General features: G+C 38.9%; 1 protein-coding gene across 1 annotated transcript in view; it reads left to right on the forward strand.

Annotated features, from left to right (window-relative positions):
• SPMAP2L (sperm microtubule associated protein 2 like) overlaps window positions 1–12,907 on the forward strand; it is a 51,250-nt gene that overhangs the window by 20,187 nt on the left and 18,156 nt on the right. The window contains exons 2-4 of the mRNA XM_081813156.1: window positions 1,789–1,868; window positions 9,641–9,769; window positions 12,384–12,521. Coding sequence (XP_081669282.1) covers window positions 1,789–1,868; window positions 9,641–9,769; window positions 12,384–12,521 — 347 coding nt within the window. The remainder of the gene's footprint in view (window positions 1–1,788; window positions 1,869–9,640; window positions 9,770–12,383; window positions 12,522–12,907) is intronic.

The following is a 12,907-nucleotide window of genomic DNA, read 5'->3' on the forward strand; positions in this document are numbered from 1 at the left end:
TTATTTTTTTTTAAAGATTTTATTTATTTATTTGACAGAGAAAGACACAGCGAGAGAGGGAACACAAACGGGGAGTGGGAGAGGGAGAAGCAGACTCCCCGCCGAGCAGGGAGCCCGATGCGGGACTCGATCCAGGGACTCCAGGATCATGACCTGAGCCGAAGGCAGTCGCTTAACCAACTGAGCCACCCAGGCGCCCAACTAACTAGAATTTAAATAAAAACTCGAAACTGGAAAAAAAATTCTATTGTTCAGGCGAGTTTTAGGGAGAATGCTTTTCCTTTTTTATATAAAAGCACTTACCTCGAGTAATTTTCCTGACCTCTTCCCTTAATTATTCCTTTATTAGACTCTCCAGGGGGGTGGGAATGACTTCTGTTTGATGGAGTTGGGAGAGAGAACTGGCCCCTCCTGGGTCCTATTTCTTTGGGACCTTCCTGTCTATGGTGAATGATCTTTGTCATAGGCTTTCTGTCACATAGGAAACTTAGCCCCTGCAGGGGGAGGCTTGCAGTTTGGGGGGACAAGTTCAATTCAGGGATATCAGGAATCCACACTACTCTCTTCGACACCATTTCATCAATAATAGAGAAAGTATTTTATTCTATTTATCTGACTCCTGTACCTATTTTTCAGTTAGTTCCTAATTGTGGGCAAAAAAGGGTTGTTATTTATTGGGCCCTTCAAACTCCAAGCAAGTACATAAATAACTACCATATGAGCTGCAGTAACATACGTGGTGTATTAATCTGCAGAGGATAAGCAATGCTGCAGTAACAAATAAGATCCAAAACTCTCAATGACCTAATGCAATGGAAGTTTATTTCTCCCTCATGTCACAGTCCAGTGTGAGATGGCTGGCCTCTTCTGTCTTTTAGCCATGCCATCTGGAATATGTGGCTTCCAGAGTTGCTACAACAGGGGAGGAGGGAAATGGAGGAGGCACACTAGCTCTTAAGCTCTTAGCTTGCCCTGGAATTAATACTCAACACTTCTACTGAAGTTAGACATAACTGTTCACATGGCTCTAAACAAGGGAGGGGCGCCTGGGTGGCTCAGTCGGTTAAGCTTCTGACTCTTGATTTCAGCTCAGGTCATGATCCCAAGGTCATGAGACTGAGCCCCATGTAGGGCTCCACACTGGGCGTGGAGCCTGCTTAGATTCTCTCTCTCCCTCTCCCTCTGCTTCTCCCCCCTCCCTCTCTAAATAAATAAATAAGTAAAAATTAAACAACTGAAGGGAGGCTTGGCAATGTGGAGGAACACATGGATACCTGGTGAGCACAAACTGTGTCTGCTTTAGGTAGGTTCAGAACAATCAGGGAAGGTTCAAAGGAGCAGAGTAGGGAAGAAAGGGGGTTGAGTAATACTCAAAGCATATTTTGCCTATTTCATAGCTTTCTCAAAGCCAAATACTCTGTCTGAAATTTATCTATGCATCTCTTCAGAGTCTAGTGCCATCAGGCCATTTACAAATTAACTTAATATGAGAATTGAGAATTTTTCCCATGAAGTGTGCATTTTATCTGGGGTCTTCTGGAGATAATAAGCTCTTGGTTTTATTGCATATTTATTGTCTTTGTTTCACTATGTTCTATATTATTCATGACTTTAGGAATGAGAATTTGGGGTCCACAATATTTTTGAATACTGTGAGCTTTCAGTACTCTTCAAATCACATCAAGTAGGACTTTGGGTTTTTCCCCTCAAGATGGGATTTGTTTGAGTAGGAGTTATCTAATATAACCATATTTAAATATGGCTAAGCATTCTCTCTGAATTAATCAGTTGGTATTTGTTAGTTTTTTTTCTAGGAAGAGAATCCAAGATCTTTCTAGGCCTAAAAGACAATGGGGAACCCCAGATAGGTAAGGCAACATTACAGTCTTGTTTGTGAGGATTGTGTTAAATTAAATAGGTAAGTAAGATTCTTACTTGCCCACTGACCTTGCATCCCAGGTTTATCCACTCTGTGGTCAACTGAATCCACTGAACCAATATTGTCCCCTCAGTTAAGTCAACACATGAAAGGCTAATCCTAAGTCAGTAGTTTTCAAATTAATCTGTAAATGGAATCACCTGGGCACCTATTAAAACACTGATACCTGGGCCCCATCCCCAGAAATCCTGATTTACTTGGTCTAGAGTGCAGCCTAGGCTTTGGGAGTGTTAGAAGCCCCCAGATGATTCTAATAAGCAGACGGGTTTGAAAACCACTTCGAAGCTCTTGTGTCCATCCTTCGGGTTCACCTTTGCTGCTGCTAACTTACTGTCTGTAAGCCTCTGCTTAGAGCAAACTTGTTCTCTGGGTCTCCAGCCAGTAGGACCCACTGACCGCCCATCCTTCACCATACCTTTTCTTCTTTGGCTCCTGAGTAAAGCCTTAATTTTGTCCCTTTTTTCTGATATCCTATTGCTTAAAAAAAATAATAATACACTTTATTTGTAAAGCAATTTTAGGTTTACAGAAAAATTGACCAGAAATACAGAGTTCCTGTATTACTACCACTCCTCTTGTTTCTCCCATTATTAACATCTTGTGTTTGTGTGGTACATTTATTATAATTGATGAAGAAATACTGACCCATTATTCACTAAAGTCTGTAGTTTACATTAGGGTTCACTTTTTGTGTTGTACACTTCTATAGATTTTGATAGATGCATGTCATGTATTCACCATTACAATATATATTTTAAAGATTTTATTTATTTATTACAGAGAGAGAGCATGGGGGCGGAGGGCTCAGAGGGAGAAGCAGACTCCCCGATGAGCAGAGAGCCCAATGCGGGACTCGATCCCAGGACCCTGGGATCATGACCTGAGCCAAAGGTGGACGCTTAATCGACTGAGCCACCCAGGCGCCCTCACCATTACAGTATTATGTAAAATAGTTTCCTTGCCCTAAAAATTACCTGTGCTCTACCTATTCATCCTTTTCCCTCTGTGCTCCCTTCTCCAAAACCCTCGCAACCACCAATCTTTTTACTATATCTATAGTTTTGCCTTTTCAAGAATGTCATATAGTTAAAATGATACAGTATATAACCTTTTTATATTGGTTTCTTTCACTTAGTAATATACATTTAAGGTTCTTCCATGTCTTTTCATTGCTTGGTAGCTCATTTCTTTTTAGCACTGACAAATATTCCATTGTCTGGTTGTACCATAGTTTGCTTATCCAGTCATCTATTGAAGGATATATTGTTTGCTTCCGATTTTTGGCAATTATGAATAAAGATGCTATAAACATTGATGCGCAGGTTTTCATGGAGATAAAAGTTTTTAATTCATTTGGGTAAACACCTAGGAATGCAATTTCTGGATTATATGGTAAGAATATGTTTAGCTTTGTAAGAAATTGCTAAACATCTTCTAAAGTGTCTAGCAATCCCACCATCAATGGATAAAATAGTTCCTGTTGTTCTACATCCCCACCAGCATTTGGTGTTTTGTATTTTAGCCATTCTAAAGGTGTATAGTGGTATCTCTCTCATTGTTTTAATTTGTAATTCTCTAATGACCTGATGCTGAGCATATTTCATATGCTGATTTACCATCTGCATATTTTCTTTGGTGAAGTGTGTGTTCAACACTTTTGTTCACTTTTTAATTGGGTGTTTGTTTTCTTATTGTTGAAATGTAAGTGTTCTTTGTATATTTTGAATACCAATCTTTTATCAGATGCTATAGACTGAATGTTTATGTTCCCCTAAAATTTATAAATTGAAAACCTAATCCCCAATGTGATGGTATTAGGAGGTAAGGCCTTTGGGAGGTATTAAATCATGAGGATGGAACACCCGTGAATGGGATTAATGTCCTTATGAAAGAGACCTCAGAGAACTCCCTTGCTCCTTCAGCAATTTGGGAACACAGAAGAAGATGCCTGACTATGAACCAGAGAGCAGGTCCTCACCAGGCACTGAATCTGCTGATGCTTTGATCTTGGACTTCCAAACTCCTAGAATTGTGAGAAATTTCTGTTGTATATAAGCCCCCCATCTATGTTATTGGTATTGTAACCTGAATTGCAGGTTACAATATTGTAAGATTGTCAAACATCAAATATGTGTCTTGCAAGTATTTTTTCCTAGTCGGTGGCTCATCTTTTCATTCTCTTAGCAGTGTCTTTTGCAGAGCAAAAGTTTTTAATCTGAATGAGGTTCAACTTATCAATTTTTCTCTTTCATGGATCATGCTTTGGTCATATTTAAAAATGAATTGCTAAATCTAAGGTCACCTAGATTTTCTCTTACGTTACTTTCTAGAAGTTTTATAGTTTTGTATTTCACATTTAGGTCTATGATACATTTCAAGTTAATTTTTGTGAAAGATGTCTCTAGATGTACTTTTTGCATGTGGGTGTCCAGTTTTCTGACACCATTTGTTGAAAAGACTATCCTTTCTCTGTTGGATAACCTTCAATCCTTTGTCAAAGATCAGCTGACTGTATTTGTGTGGATGATTTCTAGGATCTATATTTTCCCATTGATCTATTGGTCTATTCTTTCAGTAATACTACTGTCTGATTTACTATAGTGTTACAGTAAGTCTTGAAGTCAGCTAGTGGCAGTCCTCTGATTTTGTTCTTCTTTTTCAATATTGTGTTGTCTATTCTGGATCTTTTGCCTCTCCACACAAATTTTAGAATCAGTTTGTGAATGAATATCCACAAAGTAACTTGTTGGGATTTTGATTGAGATTGCACTGGATATGTAGATCAAGTTGGAAAGAACTGACATCATAACAGTTATTGGCTCTTTGTATCTATGAACATGGACTGTCTCTCCATTTATTTAGTTCTACCTTGATTTCTTTCACCAGAGTTTTGTAGTTTTTTTAATAGAGATCTTATACTTATGTTGTTAGATTTACACCTATGTATTTACATTTTTTTGGTGCTAATGTAAATAGTGTTCTGTTTTTAATTTCAAATTCCCATTGTTCATTGCTGGTGTATAAGAAATCAGTAGAATTTGAATATTAAGTTATATCCTGCAACTTTGCTATAACCTAAAAGTTTATTTTTTAAAAGGCTTGTTTTTAAACATAAATAATATAATATGCTTTAAATTCTCTTTTTCATGGATGGGTACATACACATATACATTGATGAGAGGTATGCATTGATAAGAGATGTGTTAGTGAAAATCGCTAGAACTGTCAGTAATCTTAGAACACTCCTCTCCAACCTACTCCTATTTGAAACCATTAGAAAGTTTGAAGGAGTGATTTGATTAGGCAGTTGAGCTCAAAAAAGTTAATTGCAGGTACCAAAACTGGGATTTGAATCTATGTTCATTGCACACAAAGCCCATTTACCTACATTATATCACAATGGCTGTTTTAGAAAGGCATGGTCCCTTTGATAGCATAGAGCATTAGAGTCAGGAAGATTGATTTGGGGCTATTACGAAAATACAGGAGAGAAATAATGAGGGTTTGTCCTAAGAGAGTGGCTTTAAGGGTTACAAGAAAGGTTAGAGTCAAGATAGAGATGGATAGGACTTAGTGACAAATGAAGAACCTGAAGGAGAGGAGGAATCAAATATGATTTCTAGGTTTCTGTTTTTAGAAATAAAGTGGAAAACATTATTGTAACTGCAAAAGGAAATATAAGAGGGGGACAGGTTTGGGAGGAAGGTACAGGTTTGTCATGTGGGATGCTTTTGAGACATCCAGTAAGCATTTGGAAATAAATATTTAACACTCAGGAGAATGCTTGAGAATTCTTGGAGATACTATTTTGGAAACATCAGTATTTAGTGATACTTTTTTTTTTATGATTTGTTGTTAATTTATTTTAAAGAGAAAGAGAGCATGGGAGGGAGGGGCCAAGGGAGAGGGAGAGAGAGAATCCCAAGCAGACTCCCCACCGAGTGTGGAGCCCAGCGCAGGGCTCTATCCCATGACCATGAGATCATGACCTAAGCCAAAGTCAAGAATCAGACACTTAACCCACTGAGCCACCCAGGCACACTTTTAATTTTTAAAAATTTTTTTAAAAATAGTGAGGAAGAGGGAACCTTGGGGCACATGCCATTGTTTACGTTGCAAAAGAGACACTTCCTAAGGAAATTGAGAAGGAGTAGGCAAGAGAGAATTAGAAGAAGACAGATGTTAGCTGAACCTGTTGTGGTAATCATTTCACAATATATGTAAATCAAACCATCATGCTGTGTGTCTTAATCTTATACAGTGATGTATGCCAATTATTTCTCAATAAAACTGGAAAAGAGGTGGGGGAAGGAAGGGGGGGAGAGAAAGAGAGTGTGAGTGGGAGAGAGAACCAGGAAAGAGAGGGCCTCAAAAACCAAGGAAGAAAATTATTAAAAGAAAAATGGTGGGGTGCCTGGGTGGCGCAGTTGGTTGAGTGTCTGACTCTTGGTTTTGGCTCAGGTCATGATCTGGTGGTTGTGGGATTGAGCCCTGGGTAGGGCTCTGTACTTAGTGCGGAGTCTGCTTCAGATTCTTTCTCCCTCTCCCACACCTCTGCCCCTCCCTGCTCGCACACGTGTGTGTGCTGTCCCTAAAATGAATAAATAAAATCTTTAAAAAAAAGAAAAATGGAGCCATGAGGATACATTCAAATAATTTGTGGTTGGCCAGACTGACAAAGAAAGATTAAAGACTGTCTCATAAATCTTCAAGTACATAGAGCAGTTTATAGAGATGAAAACTAAATAAATACTTGTTATAACAGGAGAGGGTGTAAGAATTTCAGAACAATAACACTCTGGAGATAGACTAATGAAAGCTGTTTTGTGTTTTCTGACTCTGGAAATAATGTAAGACTAGAGATTTAGCTGTTCAGAAAAGGATGACTGAACACATTACTCTCAAGAACCCTTCTAGGTCCCTTATTCTAGAATTCTAGGGGTGTGATTGTGTCAGATATTGTTATATCTCATGGATCCATCAAACAGGTACAATATGGATAAGAACCCTATGCTCTGAGGTCAAGTCCTCATTATGGACTGTAAAAGATTAAACATTTATTTCCCTGATATTGTTAGCTATGTAACAGCTAAACATAGGTGATTTTTAAATGCTGTCAGAGTGGAGTGAAGAGTCATCTGCATAATATGTTGCTTTGACATGTCAGTTAGTCTCCCCACTTTCTGATGAACATTACATCCACATTTTTCTCAACTGTATAGTCTCTGCTCTTTCTCAGCCCACTGAGCCTTCCCTTCTAGCTTACTTTGGGCTGGCTCTCCTGCCTTTTACATAATTCTCAATACTTTTCCTTCATACTATGTGTTTTCTAGTTTTTATGGCCAAAATTTTCTTTTTAAAAAAAATATTTATCTGAGAGAGAGAGAGAGAGAGCATGAAAGAGAAAGAGATCATGAGCAGGGGGAGGGGTAGAGGGAGAAGCAGACTGCCCACTGAGAAGAGAGCCTGATGTGGAGCTCCATCCCAGGACCCTGGGATCATACCTGAGCTGAAGGCAGACACTTAACCAACTGAGCCACCCAGGTGCCCTGTGGACAAAATTTTCAAGCAGATAATGATCTCATGAAGGTTCAGTACCTAGAAATCATCATCAGGACCATATATTATGTACTGACATAATTGCCGTGTCTAAAGTACCTTTTGCTTTGAATTTGAAGCAATGAATACAAAACCAATATACACAGTTGAACATTGAACAACACAGGGTTGAACTGCACAGGTCCACTTATACCCAGATATTTTTTTTTCAATAAATACAGTACAGTAATTAAAAGTATTTTCTCTTCCTTATGATTTTCTTTATAACATTTTTTTGCTCTAGGTTATTTTATTATAAGAATACTGCATAGAATACATAAACAAAATATGTGTTCATTGGCTGTTTATGTTATCAGTAAGGCTTCTGGTCAACAGTAGGTTATTAGTAGTTAAGTTTTGCGGGGGTCAGAAGTTATATGCAGATTTTCAACTGTATGGGGTCAGTGCCCCTAACCCTTCATTGTTCAAGGGTCAACTGTATATATGTCACCTCTGCTTCCTAATCCCTGATTCCCTTAGCCTTTCTCCATCAGAGCTTTGATATTTATCCCTTAGATGCTCTTCACTTTTTCTATTACCACTGATATTTTCCTGGCCAAGTACCATTGTCTTTTGTTTTGTTTTAGTTTCCATTCTTGATGTCTAAGTTGTATTTGATGCTTTCTGATATATTCGATGCATCTTGTCTTGAAATCTTCCTCTCCCATTCCATGATGCTTTTACCTCTATCCACCAGTCTTCTCTTTTGGAAACAGAGTTACTCTCTTCCCCAATGTCACTCCCACTCTGGCCCTCATCACCTGAGGCCCTGATTTCTGCTGTAGCCTCTTCTCCCTGTGGTCATTCTCTCCTCTCTACTCTGTTTTACATCACCCTCAGGTGAGTCCCCAGTTTTCACCATTCTTTCATTCATCAGACTGTGATGGAACACTTGTCATGTACAGCACTAAATTATCCTAGGGGGAAATCTCCAAAAGATTAAGTCATGCTCCTTCCCTTTGGATGAACTTATAGGCTGGAGTGGCAGGTGCTCTTTGTCAAAATTGTGGAGGACCTTGTAAGCCACAGTAAGGAGTTGGGAGTCCAGTGTAAAGCCAAGGGGGTGTCTTGATCAGATTGGGGTTTAGAAAGATCACTCTGGCAGTGATAGGGGTGATGGGATCTGGACAAGGAAAGTAGCAACAGGGATAAGGAGAAATGGACAGATTTAAGCCATATTTAGGAAATGGAATCAGCAGAATGTAGGGGATGGGAATATTAATTCATTCATTAATATTTCTAATAGTGACTCTGGCTGATGCTTACAAAGTAGAGAAATAAACATTGTATAAAAAAATATAGATAAGGTTAAAAAAAACCAGGGCCTTTTAAATAGTTAAGCTCAATTAAGTGGCAATTTCAGTTATATGCAAAGTTAGGTTACCGAGGTACTTTCTTTTGACTCCTTCTGCCTTCCCTCCCCATTGTAGCAATGTTAGTTAATTATTTACCGACATGTCCCTGACCAAACATGCCTTGACCCATACTTGATTATTCCCATTTCTCACGGTTACCCCAACATGGAATGTGCCTCATTTCTGGCAGTCTGTGCCTTTCACTTTCTTCCATGAAGCCTTTTCAGGTGAATCCCTTACTGATTCTCCTTTTCTCTTCACCCTCTGCTCAGGAATCATGCCTATTGTACAGACTAAAAGATCTGATGTCAGTGAACACTTAGCCCACTGCCTGGCCCACAGTATTTCACAAATGGGAGCTACTAATATTACCCTGATACTGTTTTATTTTCTGACCCCCTGGTATAGGGCTTCACGCATAGCGGGAACTCAGTGTTGGGTAGATGGCATGCCCATTTTACGTTGATCTGATTATAAATTACAGTGTTAATTATACAATGGCAGAAACAGAACTCTTTCAGAAAACAGGTTCATTTTTGGTCACCATGTTTTAGGACAGTAGGTGAAACAATCTTCTTTTAACTGCATAAGTAGTTGATCTGTTTCTGATGACTGGAAATTGTTAAATTCTGTAATAGAGATAGTTCTGGAAGTGAAGGAAAATCAGTATGGAACCCATCAAGAGCCATTTCTAAGATGTCCATTAGTAGTGAATTCCTTACCATTTGGTTTTTCTGCTTTTTAACAGAAAACTGTTTTGGGGGAATCAAGATCCTATTTGCCCTATTGCCCGGATTGCTTTGAAAGCTCAGCTGACCAAAAGACTGGAGGACCTTGCCCATCCCAAAGAAGTCTCCCACCGATATGTACCTAACAGGTTAGTGTTTGTGTGTTATCAGGTTACTTTATCAGGAGTCCCTAGGGAAAATGAACACAGAACCCAGCCCTTTTATCTGAAAGCCATAAATTGTCCAATCTGTAGTAAAAAAATTGTTGAGGATTAAAGATTCTATATATTTCCTTATCTGATGCTACAGTAAAACTTTTCTAGCACAAGACTAATATTTAGCTATTGCTAACTTGTATTATATCTTATAATGTTTTGGCTTACTAGGATTTTGAGGGTTTTTTTTTTTAAGATTTTATTTATTTATTAGAGAGAGAGAGAGCAAGTGGGGGGAGGGGTAGAGGGAGAGGGAGAGAGAGAATCTCAGGTAGACTCATGCTGAGCACAGAGCCCCACGTGGGACTCGATCCCATGGCCCGAGATCATGACTGGAGCCAAAATCAAGAGTTGGCCACTCAAGCCCCAGTCACCCAGGTGCCCCTTGAGTTTTTAATAAAGTGGCAGTATCATGCTGGGATATGTACCATCTATAACATTGTTGTGCATGAACTATTTATGCATGCAACTTCTCGTGGATTTTGTATACCACCACGGGCTTAATTACCATGAGTTAATTATTACATGTAGAGGTAAGAATATCGTTAAGACTTTTGATACCGATTGCCAATTTGCTTTTAGTGCATGTTTGTTGAATGACTAGACTTTCTGCTGGTTGGTTCTTTGAGGAAAGACTGTGGAGGGGGGAGGGGATGAGCACAAGTAGTGAGGGAGGTTAAAGTAACAGGAAAAAGGTGAAGATACCATTATTTATCTGAAGTTTGGTTTCCAAGATAATTGAGGTAGCCATTTCTCTATCTCTTTTCGATATACACTTTAGTCAAAAGTCAGCAAACTTTTTCAGGAAGTGGGTAGATAGTAAAGTTGACTACAAAGTCTCCATTGCAACTACCCAACTCCACTGTTGTAGCAGGAAGCAGCCACAGACGTTATGAAAACTGAGCATGCCTGTGTTCCAATAAAACTAAACTTTTTGCATCTGTGCTTATGAGGTGTATTAGTCTGGATTTTTCTTATAGTGTCTTTGTGGTAATGTCTTTGTTTCTTGTAGTGTCTTTACTTGTTTTTGGTAATTCTGTCCTCACAGAATCAATTGGAAAATATATAGAATTGGCATTTCTTGTTTATGTATTTCATAGAATCCACAATGAAGTCATTTTGGGTCTGGAGTTTTTTGGTGGGAAGATTTTTAAGAAATTTTTTATTTAAATTCAATTTTATGTATATGTTTATACTGTATTGTTAGTTTCAGAGGTAGAACTTAGTGATTCATCAGTTACATATAACACCCAGTGCTCATTACATCACGTGCCCTCCTTAATGCCCATCACCCAGTTACCCCATCTCCCCTCCAGCAACCCTCAGTTTGTTTCCTAGAGTTAAGTTTCTTACGGTTTGCCTCCCTCTCTGTTTTCCTTTTATTGTATTTTTCCTTCCCTTCCCCTATGTTCATTTGTTTTGTTTCTTAAATTCCACACATGGGTGAAATGATATGGTATTTGCCTTTCTGTGACTGACTTATTTCACTTAGCATAATACCCTCTAGTTCAGGTTTTTAACTATAAATTCAATTTATTTAATAGATATAGGGCTGTTATGAATTTGTCAAAATAACGCTTGTTAAGGGGAGCATGGGGTCACAGTTCAACAATAGACCATAACAGAAATTGAAATAGAGAAGTTTTTTACTCACAGATCCTAGAAGTACCTGGTATGCCTTGAGGAGTCACACGTGGAGGTTAAAGCATGGTGCAGAGAGAGGCAGGACCTGGGGCACATGCCTTATTAGGGTCTGCAGGTGAAGTGCTTTGGGGTTCCTAGGCCAAGACCAGATTGGTCAATTCAAATAAAAGAGCAGAGTTTTGGTAAGCTTCTTGGGACTTATATCTAAAGGATGCATAAAGAAAGGAAGGCATTGGGAGTCAGGAGACTGTTGGTCACAGGGCTATTGGCAAAGTCATATCAGGAATGTACATTTACTTATGACTTGGTGGACTGGTATCTAGGGCATGTGCTTATGAGATGGGGGCCAAGGTCAGTTTAAGGCCCCCGGAGGCTGCTTGGTCAAACAAAATGGGTGCTGCGGCAGCAAGACCATGGAATTGCTTTGTAAACTCTTGACAAGGGCTCTTCATATTATATCTTTCTGAATGAGCATTGGTAGTATGTGTCTTCCAAAGAATTTATGTATTTCACCTAAGTTTTAAAATTTGTTGGCATAAACTTGTTAATATAGCCTTTTATTTTCCTTTTATTATCTGTGCAATCTCTAGTGATTGTCTCTGAGAGACTAAGAAGGTATTTGGTTTTAAAAGAAGCAAATTTTCTCTTTTATTTTTTGGTCTATTTAAAAGAACGCAATTTATTACAGAAAATTAATCTGTTTTGGAATGGGATATTAAAAGCCAGCTGGAACTTGATGGCTGCAACCATTTCTGATGTCTCTCCATGTGGAGAATAGCTCACAGTAAAGGGGTAAACTATCATACCTGCTCCTAGGCCTAGAGTTGGGGGTCAGCGTTGGAAATTACTGTTATTGGAATTCATGCTCATTTCACTCAGTTTTTTTCTCTTCTGTAACTTCCAGGGCTCAGTATTACTACAGCTGTGGTAGAGAGTCTGTTATCTGGGAGATCCCTTCTCCTGCACTGTTTAGCCAACCCTCCAAAAGGATCCAGAAGCTGGCACTGCCCAACAGATTGAAGAAAGAATATCTAATAAAGAGGTAGAGTACTACGATAATCTCCATAAATCCTAATTTCATTAAACCTCACAATATTTTTCTTATTATAGTGTATGTAGTTTCATAAACTAAAAGTTCACTTGTGTTTCAAAGGATCAGGGTAAAAACTCAAATGTATGCGGCAATTGTAGGTAATCAGAGGGTCATCACCAGTAATTACATTAGTGGGGTTTTTTGTTTGTTTTTTGAGAGAGAGAGAGACAGCATGCATGAGCAGGTTGGGGCAGGGCAGAGGGAGAGAGAATGTCAAGTAGGCTCCATGCCCAGCATGGAGCCTGACTTGGGGCTCAGTCTCACGACCCTGAGATCACGACCTGAGCTGAAATCAAGAGTCAGACACTTAACCAAATGAGCCACCCAGGTGCCCC

Source organism: Leptonychotes weddellii, chromosome 2 (genome assembly GCF_054177405.1).
Source record: "Leptonychotes weddellii isolate Sample4059 chromosome 2, ASM5417740v2, whole genome shotgun sequence".
Classification (NCBI taxonomy): Eukaryota; Metazoa; Chordata; class Mammalia; order Carnivora; family Phocidae; genus Leptonychotes; species Leptonychotes weddellii.